This window comes from Prunus avium, chromosome 5, assembly GCF_965620075.1.
Source record: "Prunus avium chromosome 5, drPruAviu1.hap1.1, whole genome shotgun sequence".
In the NCBI taxonomy this organism is placed as follows: Eukaryota; Viridiplantae; Streptophyta; class Magnoliopsida; order Rosales; family Rosaceae; genus Prunus; species Prunus avium.
Genome location: NC_142288.1, coordinates 12,186,247 through 12,203,663, shown reverse-complemented (window position 1 = coordinate 12,203,663; position 17,417 = coordinate 12,186,247). Strand labels below are relative to the sequence as shown.

The 17,417-nt window shown below is 39.5% G+C and overlaps 1 protein-coding gene and 1 pseudogene across 1 annotated transcript; one reads left to right on the top strand and one right to left on the bottom strand.

Annotated features, from left to right (window-relative positions):
- The first annotated feature begins 2,799 nt into the window (after nucleotides 1–2,799).
- On the top strand, nucleotides 2,800–6,322 carry LOC148294320 (alcohol acyl transferase 1 allele GSa pseudogene; annotated as a pseudogene).
- Nucleotides 6,323–14,286: 7,964 nt separating this feature from the next.
- LOC148294319 (uncharacterized) lies at nucleotides 14,287–15,399 on the bottom strand. The gene is made up of 3 exons (XM_088253294.1): nucleotides 14,649–15,399; nucleotides 14,456–14,617; nucleotides 14,287–14,363 (listed from the first exon to the last, which is right to left on the bottom strand). The coding sequence occupies exons 1-3, from the start codon at nucleotides 15,397–15,399 to the stop codon at nucleotides 14,287–14,289; spliced, it is 990 nt and encodes a 329-aa protein (XP_088109420.1).
- Nucleotides 15,400–17,417: the final 2,018 nt, after the last annotated feature.

Here is a 17,417-nt window from a genome sequence, read left to right as displayed (position 1 = left end):
AAGCCAATGGAGTTGCATTGTGACAACAAGTCAGCGATTGATATTGCCCATAATCCAGTTCAACATGATCGAACCAAACATGTTGAGGTGGATAGACATTTTATCAAAGAAAAAATTGAGAAGAAGATCATCCGCCTACCATTCGTAAGATCAGAAGATCAATTAGCTGATATCTTAACCAAAGCTGTTTGTAGCAGAGTGTTTTATGACTCACTTACCAAGTTGGGCATTGGTGACGTATATGCACCAACTTGAGGAGGAGTGTTGACGTGAGTCTCCTAATTAATCAAGGAGAATTATTTCCTTGATTAATTAAGGGATTTACTTTCCCATTCCATTTAGTTGACAAATCTGTGTATAATTAGGAGATACTTTCCTAATTCCTGATAGTATCTTATTCCTTGTAAAGCACTCTGTAAACCTATATATATACCTCCTTATGAAGAAGAATAAACAATATGAACATATTGAAAACCCATATTCATATTTTAGCACTTACCATTCCGGTCTGTGGAGAGGTTTGAGCAGGAGTTCAAAAGGCTGACTTTGGAGCCTGAGGAGGAGGGATGATGGTGCGTTTCGGTTTCTTTTTCTTGGTTTTAATGGGGTGGTGTAAACAACGATTTTTGAATAATTTTTAGCAAGAAGTATTTGTATCAGCTTCGGAGGTTCATAATTTTAGATAATCTTGGTGGTTAAGTGGTTAGATAATCTTGGTTTGATTCATATATATTCAAATAATCAGATAATCTTGGTTAGATTATAGATCATCGTCTGTGCATTTGGAAATATTTAAGCTTACCACCATTAACACTACTACTCATGTTTTATGGCGCCCCAAAATGAGAGTATACAAAAAAAATAAACACTCAATTTTGAATGACATAAGCTAAAGATAGGTCCTACCCTTCAGCAATCTGAACATGGATTTTCTCAGAAACTCCAAAGGACCTCTTGGAACATATTCTGTCTTCGCTTAATTTGGCAGGATGCTGTGTCTTGTATTATTGGCACGGGCGTGGGGCATATTTCTACATGGCCCCCCATTTGCAGTTGGAAGTCGAACTGTCCTCAACCTCAGGGCAAAAGGCTCTTGTCAATTTTCGGAGCAAGATGATACAAAGATATCCAAATCCGAGACCACAAATTAAAGGCACGGGCAAAAGTACAAAGCCACTTGTGTGAACGTGAATTTTGATATTATCCTGTCATCGCATTTAAGGAAAAGAATAATTTAAGTCTATTTCTTTTAAAGAAAAATAATATATTATATTATTACATTTATATTTAATTTAAGTCTATTTCTTTTCTCTAATAATCTATATATATAAAGCAAAAGGCAGAGAATGGTGAAACATTCAAAATACCAGAGAATTCCCTTGGTTAATGCAAACATTAAGAATTGATATTATTAATTAAATGAGGATAATATGGTAAATTCACACTTTTTCATATCTAAAAAAATTAAAATTAAAAGAAAAATCAAATAATGGCCTATTTTTATGGAACACAACTACCCATTATTTTTTTTAATTCTAAAATAAATTTTAATTTTTTTTAAATTCTAGTATGTATTAAAATTTAATGTTTTCTTTATATATAAAATAATGATTTTTTTTTTTCAAATTTCAATTTGTAAAATCTAAACAATAATCTAGTTATTTTCTATTTAAATGTACTTTTGAAAAAAGTTATTGACCATTTTTTTTGACAAATAATAAATCTTGTTCGCATATATATAATTGTAAAAAATATTTAAATGAAATTATATAAAAAAAATACATAAGTCAAATTTGGTGTGGGCCAATCTTGGCCAGTTTAGTGGCCCGGCACGAGCACTCGAGTCCATATAAACTTGGCCGTGAGCTCGGGCCGGAATTGATGATTTTTATAAATGAATGGGCCTGGCACAACTCATTTATTAAGTGGGCCAACTCTAAACAGACTGGATCAATCACTCGTTTGACACCTCTAATGAACATGTCAATAGTTAATGAACTTGAAAGGACATTTTTGTTCGTGCATGCCAGCGTCAGATGCAACTTCTGGACGTAACTGGTTCGCCTGCATAGATAATTAAAGGGTTCCCACCAAGGACGGTCCTATGACTTGTACAACCTGGGCTATAGCCCAGGTGAGTTTTATTTATTTATTTCTTATAGTTAGTGTTAATGTTAATCCCATTTATAGCAGAAATATTAATTTGAACTAATTGGATAATTGTAGTGTTACCCTTAGTTGCCGTGTGTCTATCTGACTCTATCTTTGTGATGATAAATTTTCATTTTTGAATTTTCTTATGAATTTTCATTTCTTTGAATTCATTTTTGTTCATCATGGTAGACCTTAGTTGGCATTGTTGGTGTAAAATAGGTCTTTTAAACAAATAAAATAAAAATGATATGTTCTTACATTATATATATATGATCAATTCCATAAGCCTAAAATCTAACAGTTCAATAAGGTAAATCTAGCCCACCCCATTTTAAAATCCTGGGTCCGTCCCTGGTTCCCACTACAGATGGTCATCTTCAGATAGCGAGCCACAAGGTGACAACATCCATGGAATTTGGCCTTTCTATTATTTGCTCATCAACACAGCCAACTTCTCCACCGCACGCATATATGCATTATTTCTCATATATTCACCAGAAAAAACACATAAAATAAAAGTAAATATAGAAGTAAATACGTTTTAAGGTAGCAGGGTCAATGGGGTCCGACACATAAATACCAATTCGATGACTCATACAATGTAGTCATTTTGTTGCAATAATACAGGCCCTCGCAGTATATGAGATGGGTTCACTGTGCCCTCTACTGTTTCCGGTGAACCGATTCAAGCCAGAACTTATAACACCGGTGAAGCCAACGCCAATTGAAACCAAGCAGCTGTCGGATATAGACGATCAGGACGGCCTTCGGTTTCATTTTCCCGTCATCATGTCTTATAAGAACAATCCTTCAATGAAAGGAAACGACGCCGTTGTGGTGATCAGGGAAGCACTGAGTAGGGCACTAGTGTATTACTACCCTTTGGCTGGTAGACTCAGGGAAGGGCCCAACAGAAAGCTTATAGTGGAATGCAATGGAGAAGGTGTCTTGTTCATAGAGGCTAATGCTGACGTCACGCTTGAGCAACTTGGGGACAGAATTCTACCCCCTTGTCCTGTCTTAGAGGAGTTCCTGTTTAATCCCCCTGTTTCTGATGGTATTCTTGGTTGCCCTTTGCTGTTAATTTCAATTGGTTTTTTTTAGTGGTCGCGTATGAAGGATATAAATGGAGTAGTAACGTGTTTGGGGAAACTTTGAGTATGGTTTTTGGGGAAACTATATATAATCTATTTTTCATATGAATATATTGTGAATTGGCTCCAATCTATATTCCACGTGTGCCGCTAAATTTTATGTTCGACCTTTTATATTATATATTGAATTAATTAATCAATAAAAAATATAGGCAAAACAAAAGTTTTGTTTTGTCTGTTGCCCTAGTAGAATAGTTTTTAACTTTTCTTTTCTCATTCAAAAGTTGTTTTTTCCTGGTACATTTGCAATGGGGTGGGGCAAGGAACCAATTCCCCAACAAAGAGGTCCCGATATTTGGATATTACGGATATGGAGGGGAGTCAGGAAAAGGATTTAAAAGGAGGAGTAGGGACGTGGGTATGAATATTCATTATATGCTCATCTGGACTTGAATATAAATAGATGATTAATACTTCGTTTCCCTTTTCAGATCCAAACGTACATGACTTGAGTTTGTCTTTCCAACCCTTGAAGGCTGTCATCAATTTTGAGTCAGAACCTTCTCCTTAACAATTTGACACAAGAACGTACCCTCAATTGTCCTACACAATTCACACTCTGATCATTTTATCTATTTGTAGTACTCTTCCCTCTTAATTTTGTTTTTTATGATAATTTATTAGACAGAACGAGCACGAAAACATAAAAATTAAAGCCAACATACATTTACAATATATACAATTTTCTTTTTAATCAAATAGAAACTTCATTAGGTAAACTTCAACGGTATAATAAAAAACATCAACAAGACATCTAAAATACCAATTCTAAGAAGGCAACAAACTAAAGTGCTAAAAGCAAAACTAACGTGAACAAAAGTCACACAAAAACTACTAGCCCACATCACCACAATTAATTATAAGTCTAAACAAAGCCCACAAAACCTTAAAACAGCCCATGAGCCTATACGAACCCTACCACCACCACCTGAAGAAGCACTGTCGCGGCCATACCCACCACTGCATCCATAACAGATCTAGAGAAAAAATGATTTCCAGTGATCTACCTGCACATAAGAGTGAACGAATAAACTAAAACAACAACCGTGTCAAAGAACAATTGGGTGATTTGCAACAACTTCCGTCAAAGATGATGTATAATCAAATTTAGAGAACATGAGAGATGTTAGGAAGCGAGTTTTGGGAGCAAGATTTGATTGAGAACATAGAGTAAAAGGGTTGATGGGGAACTTCAATCTAACCATGGTTAAGAAGAAACCATCACAGGAGGCTTTTTATGCAAAACGCTCCAGTGGACTTATTCACTAACCTAAAAGGAAAAGACGAGAAGAGAAGAGGGGGAGGAGGGGCAGTGATGCTTCTTCCTCCTCCCCCTCTATGGAGTTTTCCTTTAAAACTCATAGAGGAAGAGAACGGCTAGAATTTCTTACGGTATATATAGTTTATACAAGTGTACTACTTTGCCCACAATGAGCAAGTATATATTTGACAAAAAAATAAAAAAGAAAAGGGAGCAAGTATATACAGTTTATCTATCTAGCACACATGTGGATTATGCATTTTTATGTAGTTATTGTTGTGAATTAGAATCAACTCACTGCCCTTTAGACCTTGTTGTTGATGGACTTTGGACAAGACTCAATGATGGATGAATCTTACACACACACACAGAAAATAACTCAAGCACAAAAGACACAAGTGTTTATAGAGGTTCAGCAATTTGCCTACATCCTCTCTTGGTGATCCCCTTGAGAAATTTCACTAATGAAGATAGGTTACAACTTTGGTTTACAAATGGAAACCCCCTTAGAACACTACCCTCACAATCTGTTTCTCTCACACCCTTGCTCAACACCTTGATACACTTGAGAATTCTCTTCTCTTCTTGACTCACTAGTTCCCAGCTACTTTTCTTTCAACTCTCTCTAACTCTCTTACAATTCCAGACTTGCTCACTCTTTCCTTTAATACATGAGCCTCTAGACTTGAGAGAAGACCCTTGCTTTGTCTCCCATGTTTTGCCCTCGAATACCTGACATGGACCACAGGTTAGGCCAGCCACAAGCTATGTATTGATGGTTACTTGTGTAGCCACCCTATATAGAGCCATAGGGTAGCTACACCTTGAAACAAGTCTTCCAATGTCCTTCAATGCTACCTCAAACCTCCCAACTGATTGCCAACGTTCTTCTGACTTAGAAGTGACCCCTAGAGTCCTTGCAAGAAGGTGGGAGGCGATAGCCCTTGAAATTAGAGTTCAAAACTCGAGAAATCTGAAACAGCACGTGCTGGGCGACCGGTCGCACGCACTGAGCGACCGGTCGCTTTTGCACAGAGTCTGCAGACTTCGACTCTGTGTAAAAACGACCGGTCGCAAATGGTTGGCGACCAGTCGCGAGTCGACTTCTCTCCAGACTTCGAATCTGTGTAAAAACGACTGGTCCCAAATGTCCTGCGATCGGTCGCTAGTCCGAAACTTGGTATCCTTTATGCGAGCCAATTTTCCAACAGTTATGTGTTGTGAACCAGAAATACAATTTTTTTTCCTTCACATAATGATATATATATATATATATATATATATATATAGAGAGAGAGAGAGAGAGAGAGAGAGAGAGAGAGAGAGAGAGAGAGAATTAATTCAAAAGTACTTGCAATTATTAATGTAGGTAACTCGCCTGACATGTGGAGGCTTCGTTTTTGGATTGCGCATAAACCACACAATGTGTGATGCAGTGGGGTTGGCTCAATTCTTGAACGCAATTGGGGAGATGGCCCAAGGAGCAGATTCACCATCAATCCCTCCAGTGTGGGCACGAGAGCTCCTCAATGCCAGAGATCCACAAACAATTACACATCCGCATTACGAATATGACCAATTGCTTGATTCACAAGGCTCCTTCATTGCAGCAATAGACCAATCAAACATGGCCCAACGATCCTTCTATTTCAGTCCACAGCAGATCAGAGCCCTCAGGAAACATCTTCCACCCCACCTTGTTAACCATGAGTCTGTTAGTTCATCATGTGCAGCTCACGTGCTCTCTGTTTAAATCTGTTAGTGAGAGTAGCTGTATTTGTTAAGTCTGTTAGAGTGATATAAGGAGAAAAGCATTGTATTAAAGTGTGTGTTTACCATTCGATGATATCATAATCTGAAATACATAATTACCAGGATATATTCTCTCTTACATTCCCTCTTCCTTATTCTCTTGAAATCCCTAAATCTCATCCCCTTCTTCTTGGTTAAGATGGTATCAGAGCCCATCGTGGCTTGACACTTTCGATCCGCTTCCGAATTTATGAGATATCTCTTCGCTCCGTTTCTGAATTTTTGAAATATCTCTTCGTTGTGCTCTTCCCTTCCTTTGTCTCTATTGTTCTTTCCTCCTTTCTGGTTTTTCCCTAATTTCTGGTCATCTTTCCTCCTTTCTGTTTTTCCCTAATTTCTGGTCATCAATGGCGATTTCTTCTTCTTCGGTCAAAATTGAAGGTTTGCTCGGGATGATTACTCTTCGTCTCAAAGATGATAATTTTCTCAAGTGGAGTTTTCAATTGGAATCCGTTCTTCAGGGTTATGATCTCTTTGGGCATTTTGACGGAACTGATGTTGCTCCTCCTCGTTTTGCTACTGTTGATGAGGAGGGTGTTACGTCTGCAGTTACTGCTGCTTACAAGGAATGGATTCGCATTGATAAGGCTTTACTCAATTTGCTCATTGCCACTCTCTATGATGAGGCCATCGAGTATGTTATTAGCACCAAGACTTCTCGTGACGCTTGGTTGAGTCTTTCCGATCGATATGTGTCGATTTCTAGGGCACGAATCAATCATTTGAAGACTGAATTACAGACAGCCCAGAAGGGTGGAGATTCGATCGAGCGCTTTCTCTTGCGTCTGAAAACAGTCCGTGATCAATTAGTTCAAGCTGGGGTTAAGGTGTCTGAAGATGACTTTATGATTGCGACTCTTAATGGCCTCCCTCAGGAATATGACATGATCAAGACGGTTTTGATTGCTAGGGATTCTCCAATTTCTTTGAAGGATTTTCGCGCTCAATTGCTGGCTGTAGAGCAAACCGCAGAGGCTCGATTGGTTCCTCACTCAGCCATGTTTGTTACTCCGTCTTCTTCGTCATATGCCTCCATGAATGCTATGGGCCATTCTAATTTATGGGTTTACTGCCTACTCCATCTTCTTTACCAGTTGCTTATATGGGGTCCTATGATCGTTCTGCTTTGTCTTCGTTGGATAGCAATTCTGGTTCAAGACCCGTTTTTGGTAACAATGGTGGGTTTATTGGCAATAGTCAACGTGGAGGTTTTTTAGGTTTTCCTAATCATGTTGGTTCTGGAAGAGGCAGATTTCAAGGCAGAGGCTCCAGCTCATCTTTCTCAGGAAATCGATTTGGTTTCAATTCTTCACAGAAATCTGCAGTTGTTCCAGAATGTCAGATATGCAGCAAACGGGGTCACACGGCTGCTAATTGTTATTTTCGCCATGAGGCAAGCTCTTCTAGGCATGGATCTCAGGTTATTGAATGCCAACTATGTCTATCAAGGTCAAGCTCCTTGTTGCATTCCTAAAAGGACACAAATTAATGTGCAAACAACCAATTAAAAATACCCGCAAGTGCACGAATCTATCGAAGTATAGATTATGTAAGTACGGGGTCGATCCCACGAAGAACTTGTCGCGTTCCTATAAGTTCTAATTCGAGTACAAAGAGAACACTTAATTAACACACCACAAATGAACAAATGAAAGAGGGAAACTAGAAATGAGTAAAGAAGTGTAAAAGAAATGAAACAACACAAGAAAACTAAAGAAAAACACAAACAGCACTTTTTATCACCCTTTTATCACCTATGAACAGTGCTAAAGCGACCGGTCGTGAGGCAAAAGCAACCGGTCGTTTTTGGGCAGAGTCGAAACTCAAATTTTGACGTGAAAAGCGACCGGTCGTCAAGTAAAAGCGACCGGTCGTTTTTGGGCAGATTCGTTTTCTCTGTTTTTCAGTTTCGACCTCTGTCCAGTGTTTTGCCTATAACTTTCCAACCGTTTATCCAAATTTCACGTTCTTTATACGGTTGGATTCAGCACAGAAAATGCAAGAACATAACGCTGACTAAAAGTCCAAAACAATTACAGAAAGAAATAAAATTCAGTAACAAAGACACGTAACGTGTCAAACACGCAACTCACACACACATTGGGGAGGGGGGGGGGGGTTTGATTTGTTTGAAGTGACCTATTTCTATTGCATGAAAGTAAATGGACTTTAAAATTGAATAAGAAAGGCAGAGATGAATTATCAAAGAGTGGAATCAAGATGTAACAAACACTAGGGTTTCGGAATCCACCCTAAACAATAATACCAATGTTCATGGATACTCAAGTGATGAACTCTAAACGTGTTGTTGAAGATGTTCGCAATCAAGACCAGTACGAGTGGCTCAAGACGCATTGATTCTCTCTAATGTACGTAAAGTGCAGTACGAGTGCTACAATACTTGTGCCTTCCCTATAATCGAATCTAGGTGTGCTTAGTACTTTGATTCAATTACAAGAAAAACCCATTAAGTTCAAAGAGAATATGAACATCACAAGAACCCTAATAGCATGGTGTTTACATTAGGTATTCAAGAAACCAATTCACATGGATGATTCTTACTTTATCCATTTATTGCTTAGGATAACATGAAGATACACATAATCCCAACAATCTCAAGAAGCATGCTTTCAAAGGTGATCAATCAAAGAAGAACATACATCAAGGATAGATTAATTTGGTGAATTGGAATTCATCAACAATATCTAGAAATTCATACACTCAAGCATCAAAACAATAAGGTAATCATGTTTAGGGCTTCAACCTAAGCCCTAGCTATGGAGTTTAGTTCCTCATAATCATTTCAAACACAAATTCGAAATATAACTAGAAAGAGTTTACAGATTTGGAAATGATGAAAGCTTGAAGTCTTCAATGGTGGAAGTCTTCCCTCATTCTTCCTGCGGCTGCACCTCCTTCTCCTTCCTTAGCTTTTAGCTCCCCAATCTGCTCCTCAATTGTGGAATGATGTAATGAATCCCATACCCCCGTTGAAAAACCTCTCCAATATCATATTGCACTTCCCTTTTGCCTCCCTCTCTCCTCCTTTCCAGCTTTGCTTTTAGTATTATATTTCCAAAATCTTCACCCATCATCCTTTGTCTCCTTTGTCATGATGAAGCCTTGACTTCACAAAGATGCCAAATGCTTCAGAATATATCTCTTTTACAAAGGTAATTCCTTGTTACCAAGAGTTATGGTAACAAGAAATTAAGATGACAGAAAGGAGGTGAAAGCTGGCCAAAATCGGATTTCCAGAGCTGTGGTGACATGCTGGATTGGTTGGATAGGCAATACTTGTCCAATGGAGCTCAAATTTGGATATGTTGTAGTTAACATCCATTGGAACAAGTCTCATGAAGATCATGACCTCATCCGAGCACCAGAGCATGTTGATCCCAGGCCAAGAAGTTGACCTACGAAAATGAACAAAAACAAAGTTTATAACCAATAATGCACTTTTAGCTCATTTTCATTCCAACCAAGGTAAAATCTAACAAAACACAAAAAGGAAGTAAAAAGCTATAAAATGTCAAGAACTAACTCAAAATAGTGGGTGAATAACATGAAAAATCATGTGTAAAAATGAACCGAACAAACTTCCCAAACTTATCTTTTGCTAGTCCTCGAGCAAAACAGAAACTAAAACAAGACTCGAAACAAACTTTCCGAACACTTTCCAAAGAGAGAGCGACTCATGCAAACGACTCAAAAGTTTTCACAAGAAAAACTCAGTTTAGACATTAGTCACAAGGCGGAAAAGTTCAGAACACAACATGCTCAAGTGTAGTAGTGTGATGGCCAAATGAAACTCGTTCTCTAATTTCAGTTTTCACACAACTTCAAAAATCATACCAAGCACAAATGTAACTTCAAATCTCACCAAAGTTGTCCTCTCACAAATGAATCACTCGGAAGAGGGTTACAATGCATCACTCAATGGTAAATATGAGAATAGAGTTAAACCATAAGGGACTTAACTCAAAATTAGCAAGATGAAGAACATGCATGAATATGATCTCAAGAAGGATGCTAAACACTTAAAAGCTGAAAAATGTGTGCAAATCAACCACATGACATTTAGGATCAATTTAGGTCTTTATTATAGGTTGTAATGGGGCTAAGGGTGCAAGGTGAGTAAGAAATGAAGGATATAGATACAACAAAGTCCAAGGAACTCACAATGTAAGAGCATATCATCGTTGACTAAAAGACTTTGAAACATCACGCTTGAGATTTTCACTCATTTTTTGGTGATCAAATAGACCACAAAGCCTTATACCTCCACTAATTACGATTCACACTCCTTCCTTCCACTCGAACAACCAAGAAACATGGAATTGAATTTGAGACCATTGCCACTTAACCACAACTTTTCTCTTTTCTTTCACCCTTTGAGAGTATTTTTTTTTTTTTTTAAGAATGTAATAACCCTTCCCAAACTTAGCATGAAAAACACATCTAAATTAAAGCTCACGAGTTCCTTAGAAAGGTAAATTCTTGTTTTTCAGGCTAAGGCTAGAAGTAATAATTGGTTACTTGAAAGAAAAGGCATACATATAGGCTCAAGGTGGTTAACAATGGAAAATCATGCTTAAGCATGCATAGGGTTAGCTTGAAAGGCACGAACGGTCCAAAGAGGGCCTTAATATCATTTCTCAAATGTCATGTAATCAAATTGCACAAGAATGAGTGACTTTTAAGTGCTCAACCAAATCAATGAATAATGAGATCAAACAACAACTCAGATGACAAGAAAAGTAAGAATATGTGTATAACACTCATGAATTGAAGCACAAGGCTCAAAGCTCACATTATATGGTTGTACAAGTCTAATTCATGCTTGATACAATTCTTTGGATCATGCAAGTCCCTCAACTAGAGAATTATGAAACAAATGGCAAGTGCGTAGAGGGTTTCAAACATATCATGCTAGAACGATGCCATTTAGTGAATAAAATTTTTTTTTATTTTTTATTTTTTATTTTTTTTAAAGCATTTTCAATCAAGTCATTTAAACATTCATCACAATCTCATCATATATGTCCGGAAAGTGACTTAAGAACAAAAAAAAAGACTCAAAACAGAAAAGAAAACAAAATAAAAGAAAGTAAGAATTTAAGTGAAACGAAAAAGACTTGCTATCCCTTCCCAAACTTAGAAACAAACATTGTCCTCAATGTTAAAGAATTCAGGCATCAACAACGTTATAACAAGAATTAAAGGGAATAAAGCAAGTAAATACAAGAACAAACACGAAAAACAACTACAACACGGTTGCAAAAACAAAAACAAAAACGAAACCAAACAGAAACAAATAAAACAGTAAGCCCTAACAATAGTCCTACGTAGGCAGAAATCCAACCCAAAGAAACGCACAAACCAAAATGAAAGCCCAACCCAAACGAAAGCCCAAAAGCGAAGAAAGTAATAAGACAAAGAAACCAAGTCAGAAGCACAAAGAGCGAGAACTCAGAAAAATAGAAAAAGTGGGCCCTGATGTCTCGGCACCTGTGAGTCACGGGATACAAAGTGAGAGATGTGTCGACAAGCAGAGGTCTCTCTCATGGTCCCAAGCCAGAATTATTGGCTTAATAGGAAGGCGTGACGACTTTCGTTTCTCAAAAGCGCTGAAAGGCGGAACTGTAATTAAAGGGGTTGGGGACCAGGTGAGGTGACCTAAGGGGATAGGCCGTAAGGGCCGCGCAAAACGCAGAAGCGCAGTGTCTAGGGTTACAAAGAAACTAACTCTATAAAAGAAGAAGAGAAAGAGTTGGGGAAAAACACACAAACGCAGAAACACACAACAGAGAAAAGAAAGAACAAAAGAAAAGAAAGTTCAAATGGCTTCTTCCTACCCATTCTCGCTGGATCTCAACCTAGCTCCACCGACTCAGACTCGGGGCCAAGTAGTGGCACCAGTGTGGATGCCCTACTTTGCCTCTGCACGGGGGCACGTGACAGTGAACGACTCGATACAGCTGGACAACGATGTTGCCCTTGGAGTTGCTAGAAATCTAGTGACTCCCAAGGATATACGGGTGCTGGGAGCAAGGGATGACAACAGGGTCGTGAGCAATGCTATGGCACTAAGCGTGCAAAGCACCGCAACAGTCGCAAGTGTGGGTCATCGCCTACTTGCGAAGTCCCATGAGGTGGAGGTGCTAAGAGGTCAGTTGGCGGCGGAGCGAAGTATGGTGGAAGAGTGCCAGAGTATTATTAAAAGTTTAAAAAGGGAAAGGGCAAGGATAGTGGAGGTGAATCGACACCAGCTAGAGGCGTTGCGGGAAGAGAACAAAAATCTCTCAAAGATGGTAAGTGTTTACGCCCATGACATGAGAAAGCAGCTGGAGGACCTGGACCAACCGGGTAAACGCAAGAAAATAGATCGCAAGAGTAGGTAGGCTCAAGCTAAGAGTGCGATCTTTGGGAGCTCGAGTGATGAGCCCCAAGAGGCTGTGCGTGAAGCCCCGGAAGAGGATAGCCATAGGGCTAAACTCAAAGGTCCAATGGCCGAGACACCGAGCACTGGGAAAGAATAATTTCTAATGTATTAGTGGTGTGCCTGGTTGTCTTTGCCCTTTCCGTGTATTTGTTTTTTTTTTTTGTTTTTTTTTTGTTTGTTTGTTTTTTTTAATTTTAAATTTCTCGTTTCCGGAAATAAAAGAAAAGAAAGTTGCAAAAGACAAAGAAGAAAAACAAAACGCACTTCCCCAAACCGGAATAAAAGGAATGCGACAAACGAAAAAGACACAAATCACACTTCCCCAACTGAAATAAAACAAAAACGACAAACTGAAAAGAAATCAAAACATAATGCACCAGAAAACAGGGAGGAAAAGAAAGCAAAGCGAAAGTAGAAATGCTTCCCCTTTTAACCGGACGCAACCGCAAATTGCGCAGGAAATGCAAAGTGGTGTCGGCTCCCTTATGAGCATATGGCTATTTAAACCACTTCTCGGTTGAAAGAAGGAGCATCCTGCATTTCAACCTGCAAACTCAAGAAAAACCATCAAAAAGCCCAGACAGAAAAATCAATGGCATCCCCAGATATGCTTGTTGATGACCTTAACCTTGAGTTGTCCCTTGCACCACCAAATGCCCAGACACGGGCTCCTCCAAACCCTATCTTCCCAAACTCCTCATACCATCATGGCTCGGCCTCAAACTTCTCTGAGGTGGTGCCACGTAGGGCAGTATTGCCAGAGGGCATGACTGTCAGCAGACTTACAGTTGCAGATCATCTGCATGTGGCGCAGAGGTCTGACCAGATGGCAGTGGACGAGTCCCACAACCTAACCGTGCTCAACGCGGTCTCGGCCACAAATTTGGGCATGCGCCTACTGGCGAGAACACGGGAGTGCGGGGCACTGAGTGAGGAGGTGGCGGCCCTGAAAGCTCTGGTGGCGGACCTGCAGAAGCGGCTCTACAGCGCCAACCAGCATGTAGAGATGCTGCAGAAAAGGAATGATGATCATGTAGAGCTGCTGCAGATTCTACAAGCAAGAACAGACAGAGGCAATTAGCAGAAGCCTCTGGTGGCGCAGAATGCAACAATGAACATGAGATTAGGAATTTAATGTACGCATTTTCACTAGTGTGTATGTAATCACATGTTATGAAATGAAGAAGCATTCACGCCCAATTTATGATTGTGCATTAATGAATTGAAAACACTTCCCAAACCTATATGAGACACTGTTTATAACTTATGGAGATTTAAAATTAAACAATGCCATATAGAAAGATTGGGATGGGTAATCACAAACTAAAAGGAAAAGTAAACAACAAGAAGAAAAGTTGAACTAACAGTAAAAGTTGAAATAATCAAACGAACAACCGTCTCAAAATAAAATCCAAAAACAAAATAAACGAAAAGTTCAAAAGGGTACAATACTCCAAGTACTACTGATCATCATCACCATCATCAGCATCATCAGCATCATCAGCATCATCAACATGTGCAGAGGTCCCAGGTTGACCTAGCATCTGGAGGTGCATCCAGATAGCGTCAATGGAGGTGCTCATATGTTGCATCTGCTGGTGCTGGTGCTAGTGCTGCATCTGCTGGTACTGAAGCATCTGCAAGTCCCAAATGGCTTGGAGAGAGGGCTCCCAAGCAGAAGTGTCGACACTGGGAGCAGGTGGAAATGGCTATGATGAGGCCGGCCAGTGTGGTGGTGGCATATGAGGCTGCACTGGAGCAGGTGCGTGTGCATGGCGCCTCTGAGAGATACTCTTGGACACAGTGGTGTCTGAAATGGGACCCATGGGCTCAACATATATATCATTAGAGCGAGCCCGAACACCTGAGCGTTCACAAATCATGCTAACAAGGCAAGGATAATATATAATGCTTTTCTTACGTGCACAAACCTTCAAGCGGTCAAAAATAATGTCACAAAAAGGTAGGGCAAAAGTTCCCTCATGCAACACTTTCAGGATCTTGACCCCTACTGTGGGAATTTCCGACCGTTGGCCGGATGGATAGATGTTGTGGCGCACAAAGCTCCACAGGATGGCAAAGTAGGGTGTCAACTTACCCTGAATGAGGACAGTCTTTTTGGTTTGAGATGCAAAGGCAGCATGGTCAGCATAAAATAGTGTTTCAGCTGGGCTTTGCATGTCAAGATCCCTAACCAGATATTGGTTCCAACTAGAGGTATCCTGCTCAGGTATGTGAAGAACCTCAGAGATAATGGAGGTGGAAAGCTCAAAGTTTTTGCCCCGAACCTTAATGGGCACATCTGCATAATCTGTACGCTCCTCCTTAGGGAAAGCAGTATAAAACTCTCGCACTACTGATTCATTGTATTTTTTATAGATACGAGCTAAAAGTAAGAGGTTTATGTCCCTAAGAAGGTGCTGGACTTGAATAAGCGCAGTGGTTTGGATGGAGGGACTAAGATCTAGGTTACGCTCAGTAACCACAGTGGCAGTGAGCATTGCCTCATCCGGTTGAGGTGCACTTGCTGAAGAAGATGCACCTCCTCTGGTACCTTTTCTAGCTCTAGACATCTAAGGAAATGAACCAATATGCACAACGCAAGACAACAACAAAATTCATGCCACAATTCCCAAACATGCAATATGCCACAATGCCAAAAATTAATCACAGTGCACAATTATGCCAAAATTCCAAAATGCAAACCACAATTCCCAACATTCAACCACAAACACCAATATTAACAACAATGATCAAAATTGAGAGATTGAGAGTGAGAAAACATACCCAATTGAGCAACACCATACCAACACAACCAAAAGTCACAACCAAAAACAAAAACAAAGAAAAACAAGTTAGAAACAATAAGAAACAATAAGAAAAGCAATTAGAGTAAGAAAATCAAAGAGAAAACAACAAAGAAAATTTCGAAATTTACCTTGGGTGAACAGTAACCCTAACTGAAAATCCTCCAAAATTTATGAAAACACTTGAAATTTCAAGGAATAGATGCCAAAAACGGATTCTACTCGAAAAAAAAAAAAAGTGTGATTTGGGTTAGGATTAGGGTGGGATGTGAGGGATTTAGAGGGAGGGAGAAGAGAGAAGTCGAAAGGGGGGGGGGGGGGTTATGTCGCTGGGAAGAAGAAGAAGTGAGGAGAGAGAAAAGAGAAAAGAAAGAAAAAAACACGGTTTAAAAAAAACGCGACGAGCGACCGGTCGTTCACGGCAGATTCAAAATAAAAGAAATACGCGACGAGCGACCGGTCGTTCACGGCAGATTCAAAATAAAAGAAATACGCGACGAGCGACCGGTCGCAAGTGTTAAGCGACCGGTCGTTCACGGCAGATTCAAAATAAAAGAAATACGTGACGAGCGACCGGTCGCAAGTGTTAAGCGACCGGTCGTTAGAAATAGATTCAAAAAAAACTGAAATACGCGAAAAGCGACCGGTCGTTCTCGGCAGATTTAAATTTTCAGTAATTCGCGCAGAGCGACCGGTCGCAATGGAAAAACGACCGGTCGTTCGTGGGTTTTTTTTATTTATTTATTTATTTATTTATTTATTTTATTTATTTATTAAGGACTTACCTTCCCAACTCAGTTTTGCACCATAGCAGGTACATCAATGAAGTGGAGCACTTCATCTTCTTGATGCAAAACATTTTCGTGGTAGACTTTCAACCTATGCCCATTAACCTTCGATTCATTTCCCGTGCTAATATGTCGGATATCAACTGCACCATAAGGGTAGACATTAGTAATAATATACGGGCCCGTCCAACGGGATTGAAGCTTACCTGGAAAAAGCTTGAACTTAGAGGTAAAGAGTAATACTCTTTGCCCTATTTCAAACGACTTCCTAATGATATGCCTATCATGAAACGCCTTTGTTTTTTCCTTGTAATTTTTTGCGTTCTCATAAGCATCATTGTGAAGCTCGTCCAGTTCGCTCAGTTGTAACCTTCTGATATTTCCTGCTTCCTTCATGTCGAAGTTGTACTTCTTAATTGCCCAAAGGGCCCTGTGTTCAAGCTCGACAGGTAAATGACAAGGTTTACCAAAGATTAAGCGAAATGGAGACATACCGATTGGAGTTTTGTAAGCAGTTCGGTAGGCCTAGAGAGCATCGTTAAGGCGCAAAGACCAATCCTTTCGAGTAGGACCAACAGTCTTCTCTAATATATGCTTCACCTCTCTGTTAGAAATCTCCACTTGTCCACTAGTTTGAGGGTGATAGGGGGTGGACACCTTGTGAGTTATGCCATACTTCTTGAGTAGGGTCTCAAATGATCGGTTGCAAAAATGGGATCCCCCATCACTAATGATGGCCCTCGGTGTTCCAAACCTACAAAAGATATTGGCTCGAAGAAAGCTAAGAACAACTTTCGCATCATTAGTCTTGGTTGGAATTGCTTCCACCCATTTTGAAACATAATCAACCGCAAGCAGAATAAATAGATTTCCAAAAGATGAAGGAAATGGTCCCATGAAATCTATTCCCCATACATCAAATATTTCAACAATTAGAATTGGATTTAAAGGCATTTGATTTCGAGATGAAATGTTACCCATCCGTTGACACCTATC